We start from the raw sequence: 21,615 nt of genomic DNA on the forward strand, positions 1-21,615 counted from the left end.
ATCAAGCCCTTTGTGTACACCCGCGAGACGTCGCTGATGGACACTCAGGTTTGTGGCCGGTGGAGGGCGCTCCCTCCCTGGAGCCTACCTGGCCCGGTCACCTCCATGCTTTCTCTGTGCCTCATCGCAACATTTTGACAATGACGAGCACCTTAACGGAGGCAAAGTGCTCTCGGCCCCCAGAGAGCAAACACAGAAGCTGCTGGCAGATGTGTAAATGCATCGCCGCCGCAAGGGAACGTGGCTTTTTATTTTTTTATATCCCAACTACATGTCACGTTAACCACTGAATGCTAATGGGATGGATACCAAGTTAAAAAGGTATAAAGTTTGATAAGGCTTGTTCCATGCTGTTGAATAGAAAAACATATTTTTACAATAACTAAAATAATATTTGCAATCATGTCCTATCGAAAGACAGTTTACTGGCACAGCAAGTTACCAAGGACCTCAAAATAATAAAATAGTTTTTTCTTCCATGGAAAATGTGATTGTTCTCAGCATTTAAGTATCCAAGTCAAAGTTATGAAAATTAGTCACGGTGCTCTTTTGTTCCGGAACCTCCAATTTATCAACCACATGAATTGAGATTAACAGGTCAACTGTCCATTTTTTAAAACATAAATTCACCATACTTTGAACCAACACATCAATTACAAACCACAAATTACAATATACGTACTTATTTGTATTTTTTAAAAGGAAAAGTCCTTAAATGGATAGTTTATCATTTACCTTCCTATTCTGTCAACACACAGTATGACAAGTACTACACCAGTATATTCTCATTGGCAAACCTGCTCATGACAGCAGTTAGCGCCAATTAGCACACAAGACACTAGTAGTTAGCTATTAGCACAAAAAGCAAACTCACCAAGAGAGTAGAAAAGTAGTCTTAAGTCCAGTACACCGTCTCCAACTCGGTTCTTGCTGAACGTCCTTGTGTTTGTATTCCAAGAGTGATTCTTTGCTGCCATCTCTCTTCCATCCGCGTATAAACACTCAAGTCCGCAAGATAGCTCCCTCCCCGTGTTTTCGGTCACTACGTTCAGCGATAATGTTTTTCTCCGACACGTTCTTTCACACCCGGAGCGCGCGTAACCTTCTTGCAGGTGTCCAATTCAGGGCCTCCATCAAACATTTACTACGGATTTTACCTCCAGCGGGGGTTAAGCAGGCTCACTGGGGTCTTGCCAAGGACTTTTTTCAACAAGCTATCTATCGGGGGTTTCTTTCTTCTTTGATTAGAAGTACCTGTGGCTAAAGCCAAACCGTGGTAAGGTTTCTACTTCCTGGACGGAAATTTGACAACTCTGCATTCAACCGCTGACTACTTCAACAAAAAACTAACTACTTCCTGGGTAAAAAGAATCCCAAAAAATACTGCAGTATAATATAATATACACAATATATTGGCTTACAATAGCAAATGTTTGTCATTTTTAAAAATCGTGGTAACCACGGTCTTCCACTAGACAGCAGCATTCCCCAGGAAATTAATTGACTTGCACTAAGGTGCTTTTTTTTAACTCAACATCTCATTGGAATTACATTTACTAAAGTAAATAATACGAAATACAACAGATTTGTTCGTTTTCAGCGTTTTTTTTTTTAACAAGCTGAACTAATTTATTTAAATGCCACACTTGGTACAAGCAGTTTATCAAAGTAAAACATAAAAAAATAATAGAACACAAAATGTGGTCTGTTTTGTAATCATCACTTTGATGGATATTTGGTCCTTTTTGTCAATGTTTGACCACACAGAACGCAGTGGAATGTGTAAGCTTGCACAAATAAACCTTTTCACCTCTGAACAAAAACATTTACTATACTGTTATTCTTGTTCCCTTGCTTTTGGTCTTTTTGGTATCCTGCTCTTGACACAGTGAAGATTAGTTCAATGTGGACGTGTGTGCCAAAAGAACTAAAGACACACACAAGCCACAACAATTGGTACACCTGAACAAGTCAAAAAGTTCAATGCTGACTTTTGGTTAACTTCACAAAAATTACATACAGGACGTTGATAATTTGGGCTGGAGGTCTGCAGTCAAAGTTTCAAATATTTGGAGCCGCTCATTTAACGACAAGAATAATCTTTGTCAAATTGACAACAAAAAGTGCAATTCAGTATTAGCAGTGACAATACTGCAATTGGGGAAAAATACGTAGTATGAATAAAATATATTTTTTTTTTAAAACTCGCCTACAAAAGTAATTAATTTCAGGAGGAACAGTTCAATTGTATCGGATTACTTTGAATATTAATATAGGTGGAAAATACAATTCTGGGAGGCTAATCTTGATCAAATGAGTAATAAGGTTGCAATCTTACATCTACAAAGTAATATTAAGAGAAATCAAGTTGCATTTTATCTACTACCAAAGCATCCCAAATGTCGTGAACGAAACAGGGTGCGACATTTAGCACCTGCCAGAAAATTCCTGCTGGAAAAACCAAAAGACTGTTGAACACCGACTTGACATATTTCAACTTAAATAACTTGAGGTCTTCAGACTTTGGTGATCTTGCCGTGCCTTGTTGTAACGCTAATGCTAAGTTGCTACATGCAGAAACATGAGGACAAACAACATGATGACAGATTTTTCATCCAAGTGGTTTCCAACCTGGCTTTTCTAGTGCTTCAACTTTTTTGTGACTGTCTTCATGGCCCTTTCTGTACCACACTGGCAGATACCTACGATAACCAGCAGAGGGCACTGGACTTCACTGACGTGTATTTGGAGTCTGCTTATTTGTTTTCCACAAAGCCAGAACGCAAATACCCGGGGAGCACCATTGGTGCTTGCACTAGTGCCACCCAATCGGAGGTTGCTGCCCATGTAACAGAATCCTCCTCTGTGGGCCAGTAAAGAGTTGCCACTTGTCAACAAAGCCTTAGCTGGTGAAGAAGCGGTACCAGTTCTGCTTGGTCTGTGAGCTGCTGTATCAAAAAAAAAAGAAGAAGAAATTGAGGAAATATGCACTACAGGCTTTGATGTGGTCACAGGCAGGGGGCAGAGGGGTCTTAAGAATACTACTACGGCAAATAATACTATTTGCAGTATTTAACTGTAGGCACAACTTTGTTTGCCCCCCTGCCCCAGCATTAAAACTAAAAAAACAAAAACGATGCCCGGACGTGCTATCGCCCGTCCGTCAGACACCTGCACCCGTTTGCGAAAGCGCCGGCAGTTTCCTGGTTGAGACTCTCCTTGACCTCCACGGGCAGCGAGTCAAAGAGGTGGTCCTCCACCAGCAGGCAGCCTCGGCGCAGCAACGGGCATTGACCCAGCTGCGGCGGAAGACGGTCCAGGCAGTTGCTCTTCAGCTCAAGGTGGCTCAGCTGCCCCAGCTGCCCAACCCGCTCCGGCAGGGCGGTGATGCAATTGTGGCCGAGGCACAGCGTCCGCAGTTTGGTGCACTTGAAGAGCTGCTTGGGGACTACCTCCAACTTGTTGCCGGTGATTGCAAAGTGCTGGAGGTTCTGCAGGAAGCCCACCTCGGGGGGGACGACAGCGATGGAGTTGTGGCTCACGTCTAGGTGCCGTAGCTTGAGCAGGTTGAAGAGGGCGCTGGGCAGACACTCCAGCTTGTTGTGCGACAGGTAGAGCGACTCGAGGTTTTTGACATGGGTGATGGACAGCGGGATGGAGATGATCTTGTTGTGCCAGAGCTTGAGGCACGTCAGCCGCTTCAGATGCTGGAAGCTGATGATTTCCTCGATGGTCCGGATGAGGTTGGACTTGAGGTCCAGTTCTTGAAGGTTGTTGAGGCTGAAGATGGCGTGCGGGATTCGCTCTAGCTCACAGTTGTGCAGCTCCAACTCGGACAGGTTGGTCATCTTCTTCAGGCTGTTGAGCACCAGGAGCTTGGTGCCGTCGTTGTGCACCACTAACTTGACCAGGTGCGGCGACAGATCCGTGATGTTGGTGGGGATCTTGGTGAGGTTGCTCTTGAGATGCAAGACCTTCAGGTGCCGCAGGTCTCGCAGAGACTCGAGTCCAATCATTTTGTTGTTCTCCGAGTTCAGGTTGCCCACCAGGTAGAGTTCCTGCAAGTTCTTCAGCAGGTACAGCCAGCTGGGGATCTCAGCCACGTCCGTGAACTTAACGTGAAGGCATCGCAGGTGGTCCCGCAGGAAGATGAATGCCGTCTGCTCCACTTTGGCCGGACAGTGGTAAAAATGGAGCTCCTGTATGTTGATCATCTGCGAGATCTTGGCCGTGATCTTGGCCTCGGGTATGAGCTCCAGCTTGAGGATCTCCAAGTCGGTGAGATCAAACACGGCGTCGGGCACGCCTGACAGCATGAAGAGGTGCAATTCCAATTTCTCCTGAGCGTTGCGGGTCACATGCTGCCGGAGCTTCTCAAAGGTCCACTCGTGGTTCAGGCTGATCTCCCTCAGTTTGTTCTCACTGACCTCTGACAGGAAGACGCCGAAGCGCTTGGAGTAGAGCTGGTCGTACTGGTCCACCATGTGCAGCAGGAAGGCAAAGTCGTTCTTCACGTCGGGGATGTCGCTGAAGCTGCTCTCCTCGCGGACCTTCTCGAAGGAGTACTCCTTGAGGGGGCGGCGGAAGAGCCAGAAGAGCGTGTAGATGCAGATGACGCCGTAGACGCAAATGAGCGCAATGTAGCTCACAAGCAGCTTCTTCAGCATGAATGCCATGTTGTGCGTGCAGTGGAACTTCCCGTATCCGGTCAAGTGTTTGACTTCCGGCTCACACAAGTGGTAGAAGTCGATGGAGGTCACAAAGTTCATGGTGTAGCACAGGATGACGATGAACTTGACGGTCTTGATGAGCGTCTGCAGGGCGTACAGGCGGTAGATCATGTCACTGTCCTCCACGTGGGCGCGGAACTTGCGGACCTTCTCGAAGAGTGCCTTGGCTTGCTCGCCGTCTTTCTTGTCGAGGATGGTCATGGAGGGCGCCTCGCTCACCAGCTTCTCGGTGGAGAAGGTGACGCCGGACTTGCTCAGCATGGGTGCCGACTGGTTGGGGCTGCCCTCCTCGCTGCTGGTGGAGAAGTGCTTGTGCTGGGCAGTGGCCCCCGCCAGACGCTGCTTGTTCTCCTCTGAGTCCTCGCACGCCGTCTCTGAGAGCGCCTTGGTAGTCCAGGGAGACTCGAAACACTTGCCCAGGATGGACACAAAGTGCTCGATCTTGGAGCTGGTGCGAGGATACTTGAACCAGAAGTTGCTGCTCACCATCAGGATGAGTGTGTGGATTAGCGCCAGGTAAGGAAAGTATTTGGAGTACCACGGAAGGGCCACGTGGTAGCACATCTGATTGACAAAGACGTACTGCTGGAAGTCCAGCTTGGTTCGGATCCCGGCGGGGGGCGGCTGCTGCGTCGGTGCTTGATCAGGGGCTGGCGTCAGGGGCGCCCCTTGCTCCACCGCGGCGCTCTCCTTACCCTGCAACCTGTCGGGCGCCTCGGTCGGCAGGGGCGCCACCTTGTCGGGGTCCGAGTCCAAGTCAGGCAGACAGACCACCTGGTCGCGCGTCAGCTGCATGGTCCCGGCGAAGATGGCCAGCATGAGCATGATGATGCCCAGGTAATCCATAAAGACGTCCCACCATGGTTTCAGGATGCGGTAAGTCGGCTGGATGTCGTTCAGGGAGGCGACTTCGGTGAGGGTGAACATTCCTACCGAACCGAAAAACAAAAATGATGATGGTGAGTTAGTGGCTCAGACATCTGCCACTGTAGTATATTGGTATTTCCCTGTGTGGGACAAATAGAGGAATATCTCATCTTGTCCTTTGAACACTCCTTCACCTCCTGCACAGACATGCTAACGCTAACAAGCCTGTGCCTGTTGTCTGTAAATAAAGCTGTCATACTGTACCAGATGTGCTTTTCCAAAAAGGCGCTGTCATCGGAGCCTTACAAACAAGATTTTACAAAATGGAGGCATTGACGTTCATCAGAAATGACATCTGAACTCATCTGCTGTACTGGTTTGTTTCACTTATTATTCGGTAATACGCCATGTATACCAGCGCGTCTTAAAAAACAGTGTTTGGAATATATCTATTTTATGTCAATATTCCCCCTTTCACTGAAAATAAATATCAGCTCCACATACTAGTTATTGGCCTGACTACTAATAACTACATAATTACTGCATCATAATTAGACTACATACATTACCAAGATCATACCAACATGTAAAATCCTAATTTGAGGATTTATTTTTCATTTAAGATTAGATTTGGCCTAAATTTAATTTCTTGTCAAAGTTGCTCTTTATTTTTTATTGTACTTTATGGGTTCTAATATATTACTAAGCTATCTATCTAGCAAGCTCAATAGCTAGCACTACAATAACAAGTGTTTTTTGAGTGTATAATAAGTCTCTAATATAACAAATTACTTGTATGTTCACATTTTCCTGGGTGACAGCGTGTTCAGGAGACAATGAGCAAGAAGTTTCCCCATGTCCGAGTCCTCCCTAAACGCCGCACGCTCTCTTCCGCATTAGCCGGGTTGAAAAACAGTGTACTCGCTCCAATGTATTTAGAACAAATAAAAGACGCAAAATCAATCAACTCGCTGCTTCAAAGGCGCCACGCGACTATTTTGCATTTGACAGAAAATAGTAACACGAACCTTCACAGAGGTCTGCTCGACGCGCGTTATTGTCCTCCTGCTACGACAGAACCGAAGCTGGTCGCCGGTCAACCACCGTGTCGAAGGCGTCCATTCTTCCTGGTCAAGGCGCTGCTCGGGCCGCTTCTAAGCGGCTTAGGGCGGCTGCTGCCCCCCTACCCCCACCCCCTTTTCCGCCTACCGGCTGTCCTGCTTCGCCTCGCCGCGGATGGTCTGGTCCGGTTTGTTCCGCCGCCGGGCGCGGGTGGGGGGTAGGCGGCTGGGAGGTGAACTCTCAGTTGTGTGGAAAGTGAAGACCGCGATGGCGTGCCTACGCGCTGATGTTCTTGTGCTGCTTTCCGCTTGCGGACGGCAGGTGGAAGCCGCGTATCGCGTGACGCCCAAAGCCCGCCGCACCCAAGGGAGTGTCAAGCAACGGCAGCTGGCACCAGATCGGCAGATTACATTCAGGGGCCATCCAACAAGTGCAAAGCGGAATATAACGCTACAAACAACAAAATTTTAAAAAATCTGTTACAAAAAACCTAAATCAGAGCATCTTGTAAATAAAGGCACGTCAAAAGAAAACATGAGAAATGTGGTAGGACAAGTAAGAGCATAAACACAAAACAGTAATAATGGAACAAGTGCTATAGAAAATGGAGGGCTGCAAAGTCAGGTATGAATTGATAGCAATCAAGAAAAAAGTTCCCAAAGTTTTATTTAACCTTGTAAATAAGGCTTTAATTAAGGCATGGTTGGATGTAAAATATGCTATGTCCCCTTGTTGTCAGTATACGTATGTGTACAAAATAAATATCTACCCATAAATGCTTTCTAGTCACTTTAAGTATACTTGCACAATCTTAGCAAGGACCCGTACAATAAAATCTCCATAGTTACAGAAGCAAACATGAAGAAAATTAAAAAATATATAGTATAATTTATGTTATGACATAATAATACTGTTTGGATTTTTGATAGTTACTTACATGCAGAGGTGTCAAATCCAGGTTCAGAAAGTTGCCAAACTGTGGCAGGGTCATTACTTTCCTTATCTGGATTTGCTACCTCTGCTAACATGGCTATACATGTTCCTTTAGCTACACAAGGTAACAAACTTTATTATACGCCAGTGACAACGACAGCTTGCTGACCAAAGTGAAGATTTTTGTCTCATAATTTTGAATGCAGGTCTTATTTTGGGTCACCTTACATCATGCAAGTGTACCTAATGCTGTGACCAGTGACCATCGATGTAAATGAGGATTGAATAAGGTCAGTGCCTTTAATTAGTTGCGGTAAAAATCAAGGAGCCCTAGATTCGAAGCTCCAGGGGATTGCAGCAATATGTCAAAAGTAGCTTAACAAGAAGATGAGGTACTGCATTACGTATTATTTCATCTTTGGTATTTTTCTCTTCTGACTGAATTGCATCGGACACAAAATAGAAATGTTAGTCAGTCAGAGGATGTGAATTTGACGTTTAGTGTTTTATGGGGAGTCATCCATCTTTGCCGCCATTTTCTAACCTGAGGCGGACAGACACAAATTGCTTTGCTTGTCAGCAATCCATCAAGCCAAATATTTGAGATGAGTTTGGTTTTTGAAGGCAAATTATTTAAATGTCCCTAAACTAGTTGCTTCAAATCAAAACGGCAGACTTTCTGTATCTTTACAGATCTTGAGTCTTTTTTTGTGGCTCTGACCAAAATAGATGTACTAGCTACCAAATTCCACGTTGCTAAGTGAAACTGGCCATGGGGGCTGAATTACGAAAATGGGTACAGGAAAACAGACGTAGTAAAAAAATAGTGCACATTCGATGCGCCCTCGTGAGATCCTACAAAAGACGGGAGGAGGCAACCAGCAGGCACGGCGGTAAGAGTAAGGCGTCTTCACTCCGCTTTCATCTGGTCCCTGATGTCCGACGGCAGAGTCTCAAACAGGGCGTCCTCCACCACCAGGCCGCTGCGCTTGAGTGCCCAGCAGCATCCCAACTCCTGCGGCAGGAGCTCAAAGTGGTTCCCCTTCAGCTCCAGGTGGACCAGCTGGGCCAGGTAGGAGATCTTTGGCGAGAGGACAGACAGAGAGTTCTTGCCCAGTTTCAGCGTCTTGAGCTTTTTGCAGAAGAAAAGCTCATCGGGCAGGTTCTCGATCTTGTTGCAGGATACCGAGAAGTACTGCAGGCTCTGCAGAACGCCGATTTCCGGCGGGATGAAGCGGATGTCGTTGTGGCACAGGTCCAGGTAGCGAAGCTTGTTGCACAGGAAGAGGTGCGAGGGCAGGATCTCGATCTTGTTGTGGCTGAAGTAGAGGCGCTCCAGACTGCCCAGCTTCTTGATGTGCTCGGGGATGTACATGATCCCGTTGTACCAGAGCTTCAGACAGGTGAGCTTGCGCAGGTGCTGGAAGCTTAAGATCTCCTCGATGGAGCGCAGGTTGTTCTCCTTCAGGTCCAGCTCCTGCAGGCCGCTCAGGCTGAAGATAGCGTGCGGGATGCGCTCCAGGTCGCAGCGTACCATCTCCAGCTCGCTCAGGTTGGTCATCTTCTTCAGGTTGCCCAGCATCACCAGCTTGGTGCCGTCGTTGTGCAGATAGAGCCGTTGCAGGTGACTGGACACGTCCACGATGGACTGCGGTATCTTGGTCAGATTACTCTTCAGCGAGAGCGTCTTGAGGCACTTCATCTCCCGCAGAGACTCCAGGATCATGTTTCTGGAGGCGTCCGGGCACAGCGAGCCGGTTAGGTGGAGCTCCTCCAGGGTCCGGAGGCCGTATAGCCAGCTGGGGAACTCCCTGCTGTCGTCGAACTTGACGCGGAGCACCTTGAGGTTCTCCTTGAGGAAGGATGTGGCCGCCGTGTGCAGCTTGATGGAGCACTGATACAGCGAGAGCTCCTGCAGGTTCTCCAGCTTGGAGACGGAGGCGGGGATGCTCACGTTGTTGATGATCTCCAGCTTGAGCGACTGCAGCTCGCTCAGCTCAAAAACGGTGTCGGGCAGGCCGGGCAGCATGAAGAGCTGCAGTTCCAGCCGGTTGTTGGCGTTGACCTGCAGCCGCTGCCGCAGCTTCTCCACTGTCCACTCGTGGTTGAGGTTGAGCTGCTTCAGCTTGTTCTCGCTCACCTCCGACAGGAAGACGGCAAACCTCTTGGAGTAGAGCGGGTCGTACTGGTCGATCATGTGCAGCATGAAGGCAAAGTCGTTCTTCACGTCGGGGATGTCGCTGATGCCCGTTTCCTGGCGCACATACTCGAAGGAGTACTCCTTCAGGGAGCGGTAGAAGAGCCAGTAGGACGTGTATAGGCTGGTCAGGCCGTAGAGTGCCACCAGGCACAGGTAGCAGTAGGAGAGCTTGGAGAAGAGGTGCGCCATGGTGTGGTTGCACTCAAAGTCCTTGTAGCCCGTCATATCCTGGATCTCCACCTCGCAGGGGACGCAGTTGCGCACCTGGTCCACCAGGCAACTGTTGTAGATGATAATCACCAGGAACTTGAACACCTTGAAAACCGTCTGCCGCACGTACATGATGTAGAGGATGTCGCCCTCCTCCACGTGCAAGCGGAACTTCTTCACCTTTTCAAAAAGCGCCTTCGCCTGCTCGCCCTCCTTTTTATCCAGAGCGCTCGCCGACGGTTTGTCCGCCACAATTTTTTCCGGGATGGAGCGCAGCGACTGAGTCTTCTCCAATTCCACGCCTTCGGGGGACACCATCACGCCACTCTTCTTGCGGTCTGTCTCTTCTGGGTTTTCTCCGGAAACCTCGGACAGAGCCCGCGTGGTCCACGGGGAGTCAAAGCACTTGCCCAACATGGAGATAAAGTGCTCAATTTTGGAGCTGGAGCCTGGGAACTTGAACCAGAAGTTGCTGCACACCATAAAGACCAGCGTGTGGATGAGAACCAAGTAAGGGAAGTACTTGGCGTACCAGTGCAGGGCCTTCTCGTAGCACATCTGGTTGATGAAGCTGTACTGCTGGAGGTCCAGGTCTGTCTTGAGGCCGCTCATTTCTCTGGGCCCACTCGAGACGTTGTAGCGGAGCTGCAGAGGCTTGGTGGCCACTTCGCTCGTGTTGTCGTGGGACGACGTTCTGTGTGGGAGACAAATGATCTTGTCTTGCATGACCTACAAAAGAACGCAAAGACAATCGTGTTGAACGTCTAGATTTCTTTTCTTTCCAGCCTGAGGCGGAAATTGGGCTATTTTGGAGATAGAAACAAAACCGCCATTCGTTTTTTTTTGTTGTTGTTTTTTTTCCCTCCAAGGTCCCATATCAAAATTGGCTGTGAAAGCTCCTTTTCAACCCACAATTTTTTCTACTGGGTTGATCCCCACATTTTATGGCTTTGAAAGGTCCTTCAAAGCCAGATTCATGTCATGTCTACTTTTCCATGTGAAAAGGACCAATACACACAGAAAAGCTAGGCCGCTTTGCACACTCTATCTTTCTGAGTGTGTAAAAACGCGGCGTACTGTTACGTTGATCGCTGCCAAGTTTCTGTTAAAATAACAAGAAAAGGCACACAGAAAAAAAGGTCAAGCATTTACAATTTACAGCCTCGTGTTTATGAGAGGAGACTGGGCGGGGGAAATTTTCCGCTGCTGAATGGCTCCTTTGCTGCCGCGTTCAGGTTGTACAAAAAAAAGTCGGCGGCAAATTAGCGCGGCCGAGAACCACGGACGAAGGAGACCAACCTGAAGCGTGCATCCAAACACACCGATCATAAGCATAATGACGGAGAGGTAGTCCGTGAACACGTCCCACCACGGCTTCAGAACTCGGAAGGCGGGCTGCTGCTCCGAGAACTGGCGGAATTCCATCACGGGTATCATGATGCCTGCAACGAGAGAGGACAGTCGTTGGAAAAGTGGAGCGCTGGCAGGAGGTCAGATTACTGATGGAATGCCTCGCACAGGATGCTTCTATTGATTCTTCGAAGAAGGGTGGGATACTACTCCCTGGAGTGCCGTCAACAACAAACCAACATGCTATTGTTGGAAAAGACAGCGAGTTGAACTTCAGATGAAATTTGGTGGACTTGAAGACTCAAGAAAAATGCATGAAGACAGGCAGGCCGGCTATTTTGGTTCAGAAACGGCCCCTCTGGTGATAAAGTGGGGCCGTAACCAATGAATTTCCAACTAACTCAAGCAACACTATTATGCCAATTTTAGCTTGTTATGACGGTCACAAGAGTGATGAGGCCAATAAAGTCCACTTTGTCTAAAGGAAAATTCCCATTCCTGCCCGATGAGTCAGCCAGCCCAGCCACACATCCTCCACCTCATCCCTTTCCTGACAGGAAATTTGTCGCCGATCCCAGATGAATCCAAAAAAAGACATGTTTGGAACACACCCAGACTTCTTACGACGAAGTACACATGTGGATGTGAATGAGTGTGTCCTTGGGGGCGGTATCACCCCCCCCCCCCCGCCCCCCCTTCAAATAGAGAGATAAATAAATAAATAAATAAATAAATAAACCTACTACACAGTCTCACCGCAGTGCAGAATGAAAATACTCATGCAGACTCGTGGAATGGAAACGGCTGAATTGAACGAGCGCTATCAACGAGGATGCTGCAGCGAATTATATATATTTAAAAAAAAAAAAGAAAGTAACGTTACCTTGGGGGTTGGGTCACCTTTCTTTTGAGGGTCGTCTTTTTTCTCTCAAACGGCAACCAGGTCGGCTCTCCTCGTCATCGTCGTGCTCCGCAGTGTCCGGTCCCGTAATGCTTTTTCCTGGCCGTCTTATTGAGGTTCGGCGGCGTAGTGCAGGGCAGAGCCGAGCCGAGCACGCGCCGGTCGGGCGTGGGTGCGCGCCGTGAACGGAGGCGGGCTGGACGTGGATCGGGGCGTGGACTGCCGCGCGAGAAACATGAGGCGAGACGAACCGAATCGAGCCTGGCCGAGCAAGTGGAGACTGTGGAGGTTTCCTCTGGCCACTATGAGGAATGTATTTCTTCAAACGTGAACTTGCATCTCGGTGGTTATCACCCTAATGTTGATGCGTCATTTATATGCTTGTATGAATTGTTTTTCATTATTTAATGGATCTAATTGCGGTCTGTTAAATTAGAATTAACCCATGCAATTTCCAATAAATATAGATTAATTGACGTATATTTCCTATCTTTCAACTAATCCATCTGTTGCAGCGCTTATTTAATGTGTAATATGGTTTGCAATTTTTTTATAGGTTTTTTTTTTTTTTTTTTGCTCTGAGTTACCACATTAGCATACAGTAGCATAGCAGTGGCCCTTCAGACATTCCATCTTGAAACACGTCACTAATAGTGTCGTGCACATGTGTGTGAAACTCAAGGCTCGGGGGCCAGATACGGCCCACCACATCATTTTATGTGACCCGCGAAGACAAATTATGCATCAAATTCGTGTGTCATTACTAGAATTGCAAATTGTCTTCACTTTTAATAATATTGTTTTAAATATTTGACCAGTTTTTATTTGTCTGATTTGAAAACGAGTTATTTGTCAGTTTGTTTTGTAGCGTTTACTGTATATAATGAGGTGCTCATACATTTATTTGGGTTGACAGTCATGATGGACCTCCAAAAGACGCTATGACTACAATGCGGCCCGTGAAAAAAATGAGTCTGACACCCCTGGTGTAGTGGTACATTCACCTGATTAAGGTGCAGGAATCCTGCTTCAGCGCCACTGGTCGTCTCTCGGTGCATCCGACTGGTGACCAGTCCAAAGTGAGGTGTCGTGTGCCATTCCACCAAAGTCAGCTCGAACAGGCTGCAGCTCCCGAAATGATTGGATGAATAATGAATAATTTGGTCTGTTAGCTTAATGCTAACATACGTATCATGTCAAACGCATGCTATTCATTATACTGCATCTTTTCCAGGACACTTGGATCTGCCTGCCTTGTTGTAGCATGTGTAATTTGCAAATGATGCATCTCATTACTTCCAAACAAATATCCGGATGGGGTGGGTGTGTGCAGTCGATTTCACTTGAACGCGAGCTCACCAAGGTCTAAGTCCACCAGTATAATTCTGTCAAGTTGCTTTTAGCATGACAACTCTCGGAATGAGTTTTTCTCGCCTGTACACATCATTGGCGTCCGGACACGGAGTATCCCGGAGAATCCAAGGACTGAAGAAGAGCCTCTGGTGAGTGCGGTGATGATGACAACCTCAAGCTATGGTCATGGACTCATGGTGAAGGTTTTAAAGAGGAAATTGGAATACGGGTTCTACCACTGGGAAAGTGAGCTTCGGATGTTCTGTCGACTTGTGACTTATCGTTGAAGAATACGCATTCTGATCTTTCCCAGGTCACAAACGTGGTTGCAGATGGACTCTGGAGTGGTCGACCTGGGCCAAGGATTCCCGGACACGGAGGTGCCATCGCTAATCACGCAGGCACTGGTGAAGACCGCCTCCGTCAACTGGATGAACCAGTACACCAGGGGGGCTGTGAGTCTTGAGTAGAATTTTAGCCTAGAGTTTCAAGTCAGGATATGGGCTTGAAAAAATAAAACCACCAGCGACACTTTTCCTAATGTCTAAGGCCAGACTAAGAATCCAAAGCTGTCCCTGTTAGCTTGTCTCATCTGTTTGACGTCTCAGGGGCACCCATCGTTGGTGAAGGCACTCTCTCTGATTTACGGAAAGGTGTCCGGACGCCCCGTCGACCCGCTCAAGGAAATCCTGGTAACGGTGGGCGGCTCCGGTTCCTTGTTCAGCGCCATGCAGGCTCTGGTGGAGGAGGGCGATGAGGTCATCATCATAGAACCCTTCTTTAACAGTTATGTGCCCATGATCCGCATGGCTGGGGGCAAACCTGTGCTCATACCTCTTCGACCTGTAAGAGCAATCAGACACTTCCCAAAATGTTAAAGTAACAGTAAAAATGGATTCATACGCACATTTCTTCATGTGGCAGAAATCTGGGCAGAAAACCACCTCCAGCGCTGACTGGTTCCTGGACCCAGAGGAGCTGGCCAGTAAATTCAACTCCAAGACCAAGGCCATCCTCATCAACACCCCCCACAACCCCATCGGAAAGGCACGTTAGACAAAAAAAACAAATCGGGGTGCTGCCTCTGACAAGGTGATTTTCTTCTTCCTGCAGGTCTTCACCAAAGATGAGCTGCAGATGATCGCCGACTTGTGCATCAAGCACGACACTCTGTGCTTCAGCGATGAGGTCTATCGTGGGCAGCAGCACCATAAAATTGGTACGTGAGGTTGGAATCTGCTTTTTTGAAGTAGTAACGTTAAAAGATGTTTACAAATTCAAAACATTTACAAATGTGCATGTATTTTATTAAGTTATTGCTTAATCTTAATTATATGGATTATTCCAAATAAATTGCTAACATATTGAAATTGAAAAAAAAAACATGAAAGAATGGTGTGATGGTAGCTACTACTAACGAGCAAAAGCTAATTGACAGAAAATGTTGGCATCTTTGCAGCCACTTTTCCAGGGATGTGGGATCGAACCATCACCATCGGCAGCGCTGGGAAGACCTTCAGCATCACCGGATGGAGGGTGAGATATTGCCACCTCTAATCCCGCACAGCTCAAAGTCATCAAATCCGAAACCTCGTGCTCTCCTGTAACTGTCGCCCAACCTAGCTCGGTTGGTCCATCGGACCAGAACACCTGATCAAGCATCTCGAGACCGTCATACAGCACGTGTTGGTCAGCTGCCCCACCCCATTGCAGGCAAGCGTCTCAAACGGTAACCGGACATAAATGGCACTGTGACATCACGTTTCCCCGCAGGAGGCACTGGCGGAACCGCTACTGCGCTATTATGAGCTGATGGGACAGCCCGAGTGCTTCTTCAAGGCCATGGCCAACGAGCTGCAGGGGAAGCGGGACCGCATGGCAGCCATGCTACAGACGGCCGGGTTGTCGCCGGTCATTCCCGAGGGAGGTTTCTTCATAATGGCAGACGTGTCAGCGTTCTGTGAGTTCTCGCCAGACCGATATGAAGACCAAGCGCAGGTCGCAATCTTCGGTTGCTCGATGTGCAGCTGATCAAGACGCACTTCATCTTTCTAGCTAAAGACCTGCCACATGGCAACGATGGCAAGGATGAATCCTACGACTACAAGTTTGCAAAATGGATGATTCAAGAAAAGGTGAAGTGAGCTGACGTGATCCGCTGAGACAACAACTTAGCTGTCCCGTGTGGTGTCACGAGTGTTACATTCTCTATCACCTCGGGCTGATACGTCACCATGTATCAACATGACTTACCTCAGGAAGAAGAGCGGATGGCAGGCTCTTTTTATCGAACTAAGTAATTAAAATAACTAGCCAACTAAGTAACCATCTGACAATAGTATACAGTCAACTCACCTACCATTTGACAAGCCAACTAAATACCAAAATTACAAAATGACTGACGAACCAACCGACCACCAAGTAAACAAACAGGCAAGCCAACAAATGGGCAACTAATCAAAAAAAAAAGTAACCACAAACAACAAAGCCAACAACTAGCAAACTAACGAACCAACTTCTGAACCAACCCCCATTTTCTGTAGAAACTGTTGGGCATTCCCGTGACAGCGTTTGCTCGTGAGGATTCCACTTCGGCCTTTGACAAGTATATTCGATTTTGCTTCTTCAAGGTAAATGATAGACAACAACAAACAACATATTTGGAACCATACGTATACATATTACAATTTGTAAACTATTATTTTCTTTATTTATTCATTCCCAACAGCGTGATGATACTCTGGATGCGGCTGAGCACATCCTGAAAAAGTGGAAGTCAACCAGAAGCAGTGCCTAAATACGATCAATATCAATGATCAGTAAACTCTCTCAAAGCTGTTTTCTTTTTTTAAATAACTTCAGGAAATAAACTATAGTTATTCGTATACTAGAAGCAGCTCTAAATGTATTGCAATGCATTAGTACACTAGAATGACTTGAATCATTTTTATGCATTAAATTATTTTTATTTTTTAATTTAAAAAGCAAATATCGCGACAAACTCGACTTCTGCCGCTCACGTGGTACTGTGGTGGTGCCTTCACACGATCGCATAAAAACAGAACGGAGAGATTCGCAATCGTTACCCGTCGATAGAAAAGAGGTAAGTCGTTTTTCTCACTCCTAAAAAAAATCGACAGTCCCACGGTATTACGTTGTAATACTTCATCGGCCCCCAAAAATATTTTTCTTAAGGCATTTAAAAAATGTTCAGGTGGCTGTGACAATACTACGTCTTCCTTGATTGTACTTGAACGCATCCATTTTCCTGTTCTAGGTAGGAGTCACCGCAGACGTCTCTGTCCTTCTGTTTGTTAAATAAACATTGCAAAACATTCGGATGTTTTTTTTTGTTGGAACAGGAGAGGCGCCAGTATTACTCCGATTAGAATATCTGCAAATTACTTTAATGCTTAGCTGACGATTATTTCCTAAACGCCTTCGAACAGCTCGTCTTTAGCGGTTAAGTGCCAATATGGTGCCAATAATTACGAATACTTTTTGTCGTATAACGAGGGAGTGACTTGATACATTTTATTTTGAAACTCTCTGCGCCCATGAACTTATATTACATGTACTGTATATACGTCCGTATATGACCCTTTCCAATATCTGTCTGCGCCTGCAGCACGGTGGCTACTTCCTGTACCTTTTTTCATCGTCTTTTATGAGCATGTAATACGCAGCAGTGCCGCCAAATGGATCACCACGTTACTGCAAGTAATGACAATGAAGCGCTCAGGCGAAAGTGGCGCAATAATAATATAAAAAATTATGACATCCAGGCCTTGTTATGGACAGAAAAAATACATTTTAAATATATTTTTCAAAACAGTATTTTCATATAGTGAAAAACAATGCTCAGAAAATCAAAAGATGCATTTTGCTGTCACAGAAAAAATGATTTTCTTATGCAGACAAATTTGCTTGTGCGACTTAATTAATCACTGACTGCTCATTGACTGCAAGGTAGAAATGATACTCATTAGGCTTGGATCTAGGCGGGACATTTTTTCCCTAATATGAAGAGCGACATCTGACATGACATCCTGCCTTGTTGTGCTTGATGCTTATGTAAAGCGTGACCATAACCATAGAACAAGAAGTAGCGCTAATTGCTTAGTGCAATAAACACAATTATATTGATAGACAACCCCTAGAAGACAGTATAGCTCTACAAATGAGATCTTGTTCCCCACATTATGCTAAGTGTTCATTATGCTAGTGGTTTTGCTTCGTAGTTTTATTGAAACATGGTTAACTAAATTATTAAATTGCAGAATGAGCCTTGCCAGGCAGCTCAGACTCTGCTGCAGGTTACCTTTCCGAAGAAGTTTTTCTACGTCACAGGTATAAGTGACTAACAGTGGCCGCAATGCTTAGCATGGCATGATACTACCCCAAAACAACGCAAACTACTGGTGTGTTGCAGTATACACTGATGGCGTCTCGACATGGTAACACCAAGAGGATCCAAGGATTGGACAAGAATGTTTGGTGAGTGAACATTAGCCTTTTTTTTTATTGTCTGACAAGTAAGTACAGTAAAATGAGTTGACGGTGGTAAAACCCAGGGTGGCGTTTACATCGTTGGCGGCGGATCCTTCAGTAGTCAACCTGGGTCAAGGCTTCCCAGATATTTCACTGCCACCATACGTTAAGGATGCTTTGGTGCAGGCAGTGTCAGTGGACAAAATGAACCAGTACACCCGAGGCTTTGTGAGTAGCACCTCTGCTTTATAGTCACAGTAAGCGTTATCCCTCTACCATTTAGTCAACTATCAATTGCACAACACACTTCTCTAACATTCACCATTAACTTTAGCCAGCTAATCCGATCAAATTACAATTTCACACATTCTCTTAGCTTTAGCTGGCTAACACAACCATGATTGTCTGTCTTGTTGACTTCAGGGGCACCCTACATTGGTGAAGGCGCTCTCTCAGGTTTACGGCAAAGTGTACAGGCGTCCCGTTGACCCGCTCAAGGAAATCCTGGTAACGGTGGGCGGCTATGGTTCCTTGTTCAGCACCATACAGGCTCTGGTGGAGGAGGGTGATGAGGTCATCATCATAGAACCCTTCTTTGACTGCTACGTTCCCATGGTCCGCATGGCGGGGGGTAAACCTGTGCTCATACCTCTTCGACCTGTAAGAGCAATCAGACACTTCCCAAAATGTTGAAGTAACAGTTGAAATGGATTCATACGCACATTTCTTCATGTGGCAGAAATCTGGGCAGAAAACCACCTCTAGCGCTGACTGGTTCCTGGACCCAGAGGAGCTGGCCAGTAAATTCAACTCCAAGACCAAGGCCATCCTCATCAACACCCCCCACAACCCCATCGGAAAGGCACGTTGGACAAAAAAAACTAATCGGGGTGCTGCCTCTGACAAGGTGATTTTTTTCTTCCTGCAGGTCTTCACTAAAGATGAGCTGCAGATGATCGCCGACTTGTGCGTCAAGCATGACACGCTGTGCTTCAGCGACGAGGTCTATGAGTGGATGGTCTATCGTGGACACCAGCACCATAAAATTGGTACGTGACATGGGAATCTGCTTTTGTTTTTTAAGTAGTGATGTTAAAAGATGTTTGTAAACTCACAAATGTGCATGTATTTTATTAAATTATTGCTTAATCTTAATTGTATGGATTATAACAATGTGCATGTATTTTATTAAATTATTGCTTAATCTTAATTATATGGATTATAACAAATACATTGCTCTAGTATTGAAATTGAAAAAAAATAAAAATAAAGTTGTAGTTATGGTAGCTACTACTAGCAAAAAAAGGCTAATTGACTGACAGAAACTTTTGGCATATTTGCAGCCACTTTCCCAGGAATGTGGGATCGAACCATCACCATCGGCAGCGCGGGAAAGACCTTCAGTGTCACCGGATGGAAAGTAAGACGCCATTTTGAACAGTTCACAATGCTCATCCATGACCATGTCGTTTGATTAAAACTCTGAATTGGCTCCTTGAACCCCAGACAGTAAACTACGTCACGACGAGGGATAGGCATTCTTGTTTCAATATTTTTAGAATTGATTATTCTATCGATTAATCGAATATAGTTTCGTTTGCTTTAAAATGTGTTGTTACTGTTTTACTGTTTGATTTCCCGAATTGAGTAATGTTGGAATTGTCACCCCTTCTCTCAGCTCGGTTGGTCCATCGGACCCGAACACCTGATCCGCCATCTTCAGACCGTCATGCAAAACACGCTGTACACCTGCCCGACACCACTACAGGAAAGTTGGGGAAAATGCGGCAACATAACCTAAGAAGTTATCAAATTGTAACCATGAGTTGTTTTGCTGGCAGGAGGCTGTGGCGCAAGGTTTACTCCTCAACTATGAGCTGATGGGTCAGCCGGAGTGCTACTTCACATCGCTGGCCGAGGAGCTCGAGGGGAAGAGGGACCGCCTGGCCGCCATCTTGAGGGAGGCTGGACTGTCCCCCATCATCCCCGAAGGGGGTTACTTCATGTTGGCTGACGTCACCGCGCTAAGTGAGCTCATGTGCTAACGCTAGCCAGCCAAATGGGGGAAAAAAACAATGCTAACAACTGTCACAGCTAGGATGAGCGTATCACAATATTCTCTGATCAGGCTTGGGCAAAAATGAACGATCAATGAATCGATTATTTTTAAGGATAGCATTTCTAAGGGTGGAAGGAACTGCAATTGACATGTTTTTGTTGTTGTTTTACCTGTAGATTTGGACCTGTCTCACATGGCCAGCGACGAAGCCTACGATTACAAATTTGTCAAGTGGATGATTAAAGAAAAGGTAAATTAAATTTCATGCTGCAAAGTAAAAATGGCTTCAGTGGGTTACTTTTTAAAACACTCCGAGGGCCGCTACATTAATCTTTATTGATATAGTTTTTTAATAATGTGATGTTTGATGTAGAAACTGGCTGCCATTCCTGTCACTGCGTTTGTTGGGGAAGAATCCACCAAGGCCTTTGAGAAATATATTCGTCTTTGCTTCATCAAGGTAAACATCAAGCTGATGAAAATTTTATTTAACAGCACAAATGTATTTCAATATGATTATTATTATTTACCGTATATATTTTTCTTGGGATTTGTGATGACAGAGAGATGAAACTCTGGACGCAGCAGAACTCATCCTGAAGAATTGGAATTTGTCTGGAAGCAACAGCTGAAGATTTTTTTTTTTTTTTAACCCTGCAGGGGTCATAAAACATCTTTCTGTTAGCTAGTGGAAACTTGGCTTAGTTATAGTAAAAATAATGAATTCTAATGTTGCAATATTCCTAAAACAAAGAAATACTTGAATTACTGATATAAATGAACTTTTCTACACTAGAGTTTTATAGAGATGTGCATACTTTATATGAAATGTCATTTTCAAACAGTCCAGTACATTACATTTTACGTACTGTCCGTTACATCCATCCAGTATTTAGTATGTGGTGTCCCAACAAGTCAAAAGAACATTCAATCACGTTCTTGTCCTACTTTGTTGCCGAGCATTGGTCGTCTTGAATCGAGTGATATTATCTGCTTGCAGCGTACCTGCCAAGCCACTGGAGGGAGACAAAGCACAACAGTTGAAAAGAAATAATGTACTGAACACTATTGTACTGTACGTTTAGTATTTTGTTTGTTTTGTTTGAATCGGATTTTCTTGTGTGTGTTACCTAATGGAAAATAAACCTTTAACACATCAATGTAAAGCAAAATTGTAAAATTTAATCATACTGTAGACTATAAAAAAAATCATTTGTCTAAATGGTCAATATTAATTAAAATGACATTTTTGGGCCTGACCTGTAAAATCAACAAAGTTTTGATTTCTATAGGGTACATGTGAAGTGATACAAAGATACTCTGGTCAATGACGTCATCATGGAAACAACAGAGGTGTGTATTTATGCAAATATGGTAATCCATTTGGAATGAATAATCCATGTATTTGGCGGCGATGCTGTCATTTGATCCCCTTTGCAATCGTGTGGGAGCGACGCAT

At 45.7% G+C, this 21,615-nt stretch overlaps 4 protein-coding genes and 1 long non-coding RNA gene across 6 annotated transcripts in view; 2 read left to right on the top strand and 3 right to left on the bottom strand.

Moving 5' to 3' along the window:
* Nucleotides 1-1,585: 1,585 nt before the first annotated feature.
* Nucleotides 1,586-7,168, bottom strand: lrrc8db (leucine rich repeat containing 8 VRAC subunit Db). Of its 2 annotated transcripts, none has more exons than XM_049717462.2 (2): nt 6,807-7,168; nt 1,586-5,659 (listed from the first exon to the last, which is right to left on the bottom strand). In XM_049717462.2, exon 2 carries the CDS (start codon nt 5,655-5,657, stop codon nt 3,150-3,152), a length of 2,508 nt encoding a protein of 835 aa, XP_049573419.1. In that variant the 5' UTR covers nt 5,658-5,659; nt 6,807-7,168; the 3' UTR covers nt 1,586-3,149. The 2 variants fall into 2 exon arrangements, with proteins under 2 accessions (XP_049573419.1, XP_049573417.1); XM_049717460.2 differs by having other exon boundaries at nt 6,626-7,168.
* A 139-nt stretch (nt 7,169-7,307) lies between these two features.
* Nucleotides 7,308-12,384, bottom strand: lrrc8c (leucine rich repeat containing 8 VRAC subunit C). The gene is made up of 3 exons (XM_049717464.1): nt 12,236-12,384; nt 11,302-11,444; nt 7,308-10,731 (listed from the first exon to the last, which is right to left on the bottom strand). The coding sequence occupies exons 2-3, from the start codon at nt 11,437-11,439 to the stop codon at nt 8,503-8,505; spliced, it is 2,367 nt and encodes a 788-aa protein (XP_049573421.1). The 5' UTR covers nt 11,440-11,444; nt 12,236-12,384; the 3' UTR covers nt 7,308-8,502.
* Nucleotides 12,385-12,578: 194 nt separating this feature from the next.
* LOC137839513 (kynurenine--oxoglutarate transaminase 3-like) lies at nt 12,579-16,491 on the top strand. Its single transcript, XM_049717487.2, has 11 exons — nt 12,579-13,755; nt 13,920-14,061; nt 14,215-14,451; nt 14,531-14,653; nt 14,720-14,825; nt 15,066-15,142; nt 15,230-15,319; nt 15,380-15,566; nt 15,662-15,741; nt 16,150-16,236; nt 16,335-16,491. The coding sequence occupies exons 1-11, from the start codon at nt 13,658-13,660 to the stop codon at nt 16,401-16,403; spliced, it is 1,296 nt and encodes a 431-aa protein (XP_049573444.1). The 5' UTR covers nt 12,579-13,657; the 3' UTR covers nt 16,404-16,491.
* Nucleotides 16,492-16,826: 335 nt separating this feature from the next.
* LOC125966900 (kynurenine--oxoglutarate transaminase 3) lies at nt 16,827-21,424 on the top strand. The gene is made up of 13 exons (XM_049717476.2): nt 16,827-16,883; nt 17,887-17,956; nt 18,039-18,103; nt 18,181-18,325; nt 18,521-18,757; nt 18,837-18,959; nt 19,026-19,146; nt 19,441-19,517; nt 19,776-19,862; nt 19,936-20,125; nt 20,333-20,406; nt 20,530-20,616; nt 20,720-21,424. The coding sequence occupies exons 2-13, from the start codon at nt 17,888-17,890 to the stop codon at nt 20,786-20,788; spliced, it is 1,344 nt and encodes a 447-aa protein (XP_049573433.1). The 5' UTR covers nt 16,827-16,883; nt 17,887; the 3' UTR covers nt 20,789-21,424.
* Nucleotides 20,838-21,615, bottom strand: part of LOC125966908 (uncharacterized) — a 38,992-nt gene continuing 38,214 nt past the window's right edge. Inside the window, exon 4 of the long non-coding RNA XR_007480565.2 lies at nt 20,838-21,172. This is a non-coding gene — a long non-coding RNA (uncharacterized lncRNA). The remainder of the gene's footprint in view (nt 21,173-21,615) is intronic.

This window comes from Syngnathus scovelli, chromosome 10 (genome assembly GCF_024217435.2).
Source record: "Syngnathus scovelli strain Florida chromosome 10, RoL_Ssco_1.2, whole genome shotgun sequence".
Lineage (NCBI taxonomy): Eukaryota > Metazoa > Chordata > Actinopteri > Syngnathiformes > Syngnathidae > Syngnathus > Syngnathus scovelli.

What these genes read in the sequence shown, in the direction of transcription:
- lrrc8c (XM_049717464.1), bottom strand. Translation starts at nt 11,439, where the DNA reads ATGATACCCGTGATGGAATTCCGCCAGTTCTCGGAGCAGCAGCCCGCC. An exon ending in TGTTTGGATGCACGCTTCAG is followed by an intron (nt 10,732 to 11,301) that starts GTTGGTCTCCTT and finishes GTTCTTTTGTAG; the next exon opens with GTCATGCAAGACAAGATCAT.
- LOC125966900 (XM_049717476.2), top strand. Translation starts at nt 17,888, where the DNA reads ATGAGCCTTGCCAGGCAGCTCAGACTCTGCTGCAGGTTACCTTTCCGA. An exon ending in ACCAGTACACCCGAGGCTTT is followed by an intron (nt 18,326 to 18,520) that starts GTGAGTAGCACC and finishes TGTTGACTTCAG; the next exon opens with GGGCACCCTACATTGGTGAA. An exon ending in ACACCAGCACCATAAAATTG is followed by an intron (nt 19,147 to 19,440) that starts GTACGTGACATG and finishes GCATATTTGCAG; the next exon opens with CCACTTTCCCAGGAATGTGG.
- LOC137839513 (XM_049717487.2), top strand. Translation starts at nt 13,658, where the DNA reads ATGACAACTCTCGGAATGAGTTTTTCTCGCCTGTACACATCATTGGCG. An exon ending in GGACTGAAGAAGAGCCTCTG is followed by an intron (nt 13,756 to 13,919) that starts GTGAGTGCGGTG and finishes GATCTTTCCCAG; the next exon opens with GTCACAAACGTGGTTGCAGA. An exon ending in TTCGATTTTGCTTCTTCAAG is followed by an intron (nt 16,237 to 16,334) that starts GTAAATGATAGA and finishes CATTCCCAACAG; the next exon opens with CGTGATGATACTCTGGATGC.
- lrrc8db (XM_049717462.2), bottom strand. Translation starts at nt 5,657, where the DNA reads ATGTTCACCCTCACCGAAGTCGCCTCCCTGAACGACATCCAGCCGACT.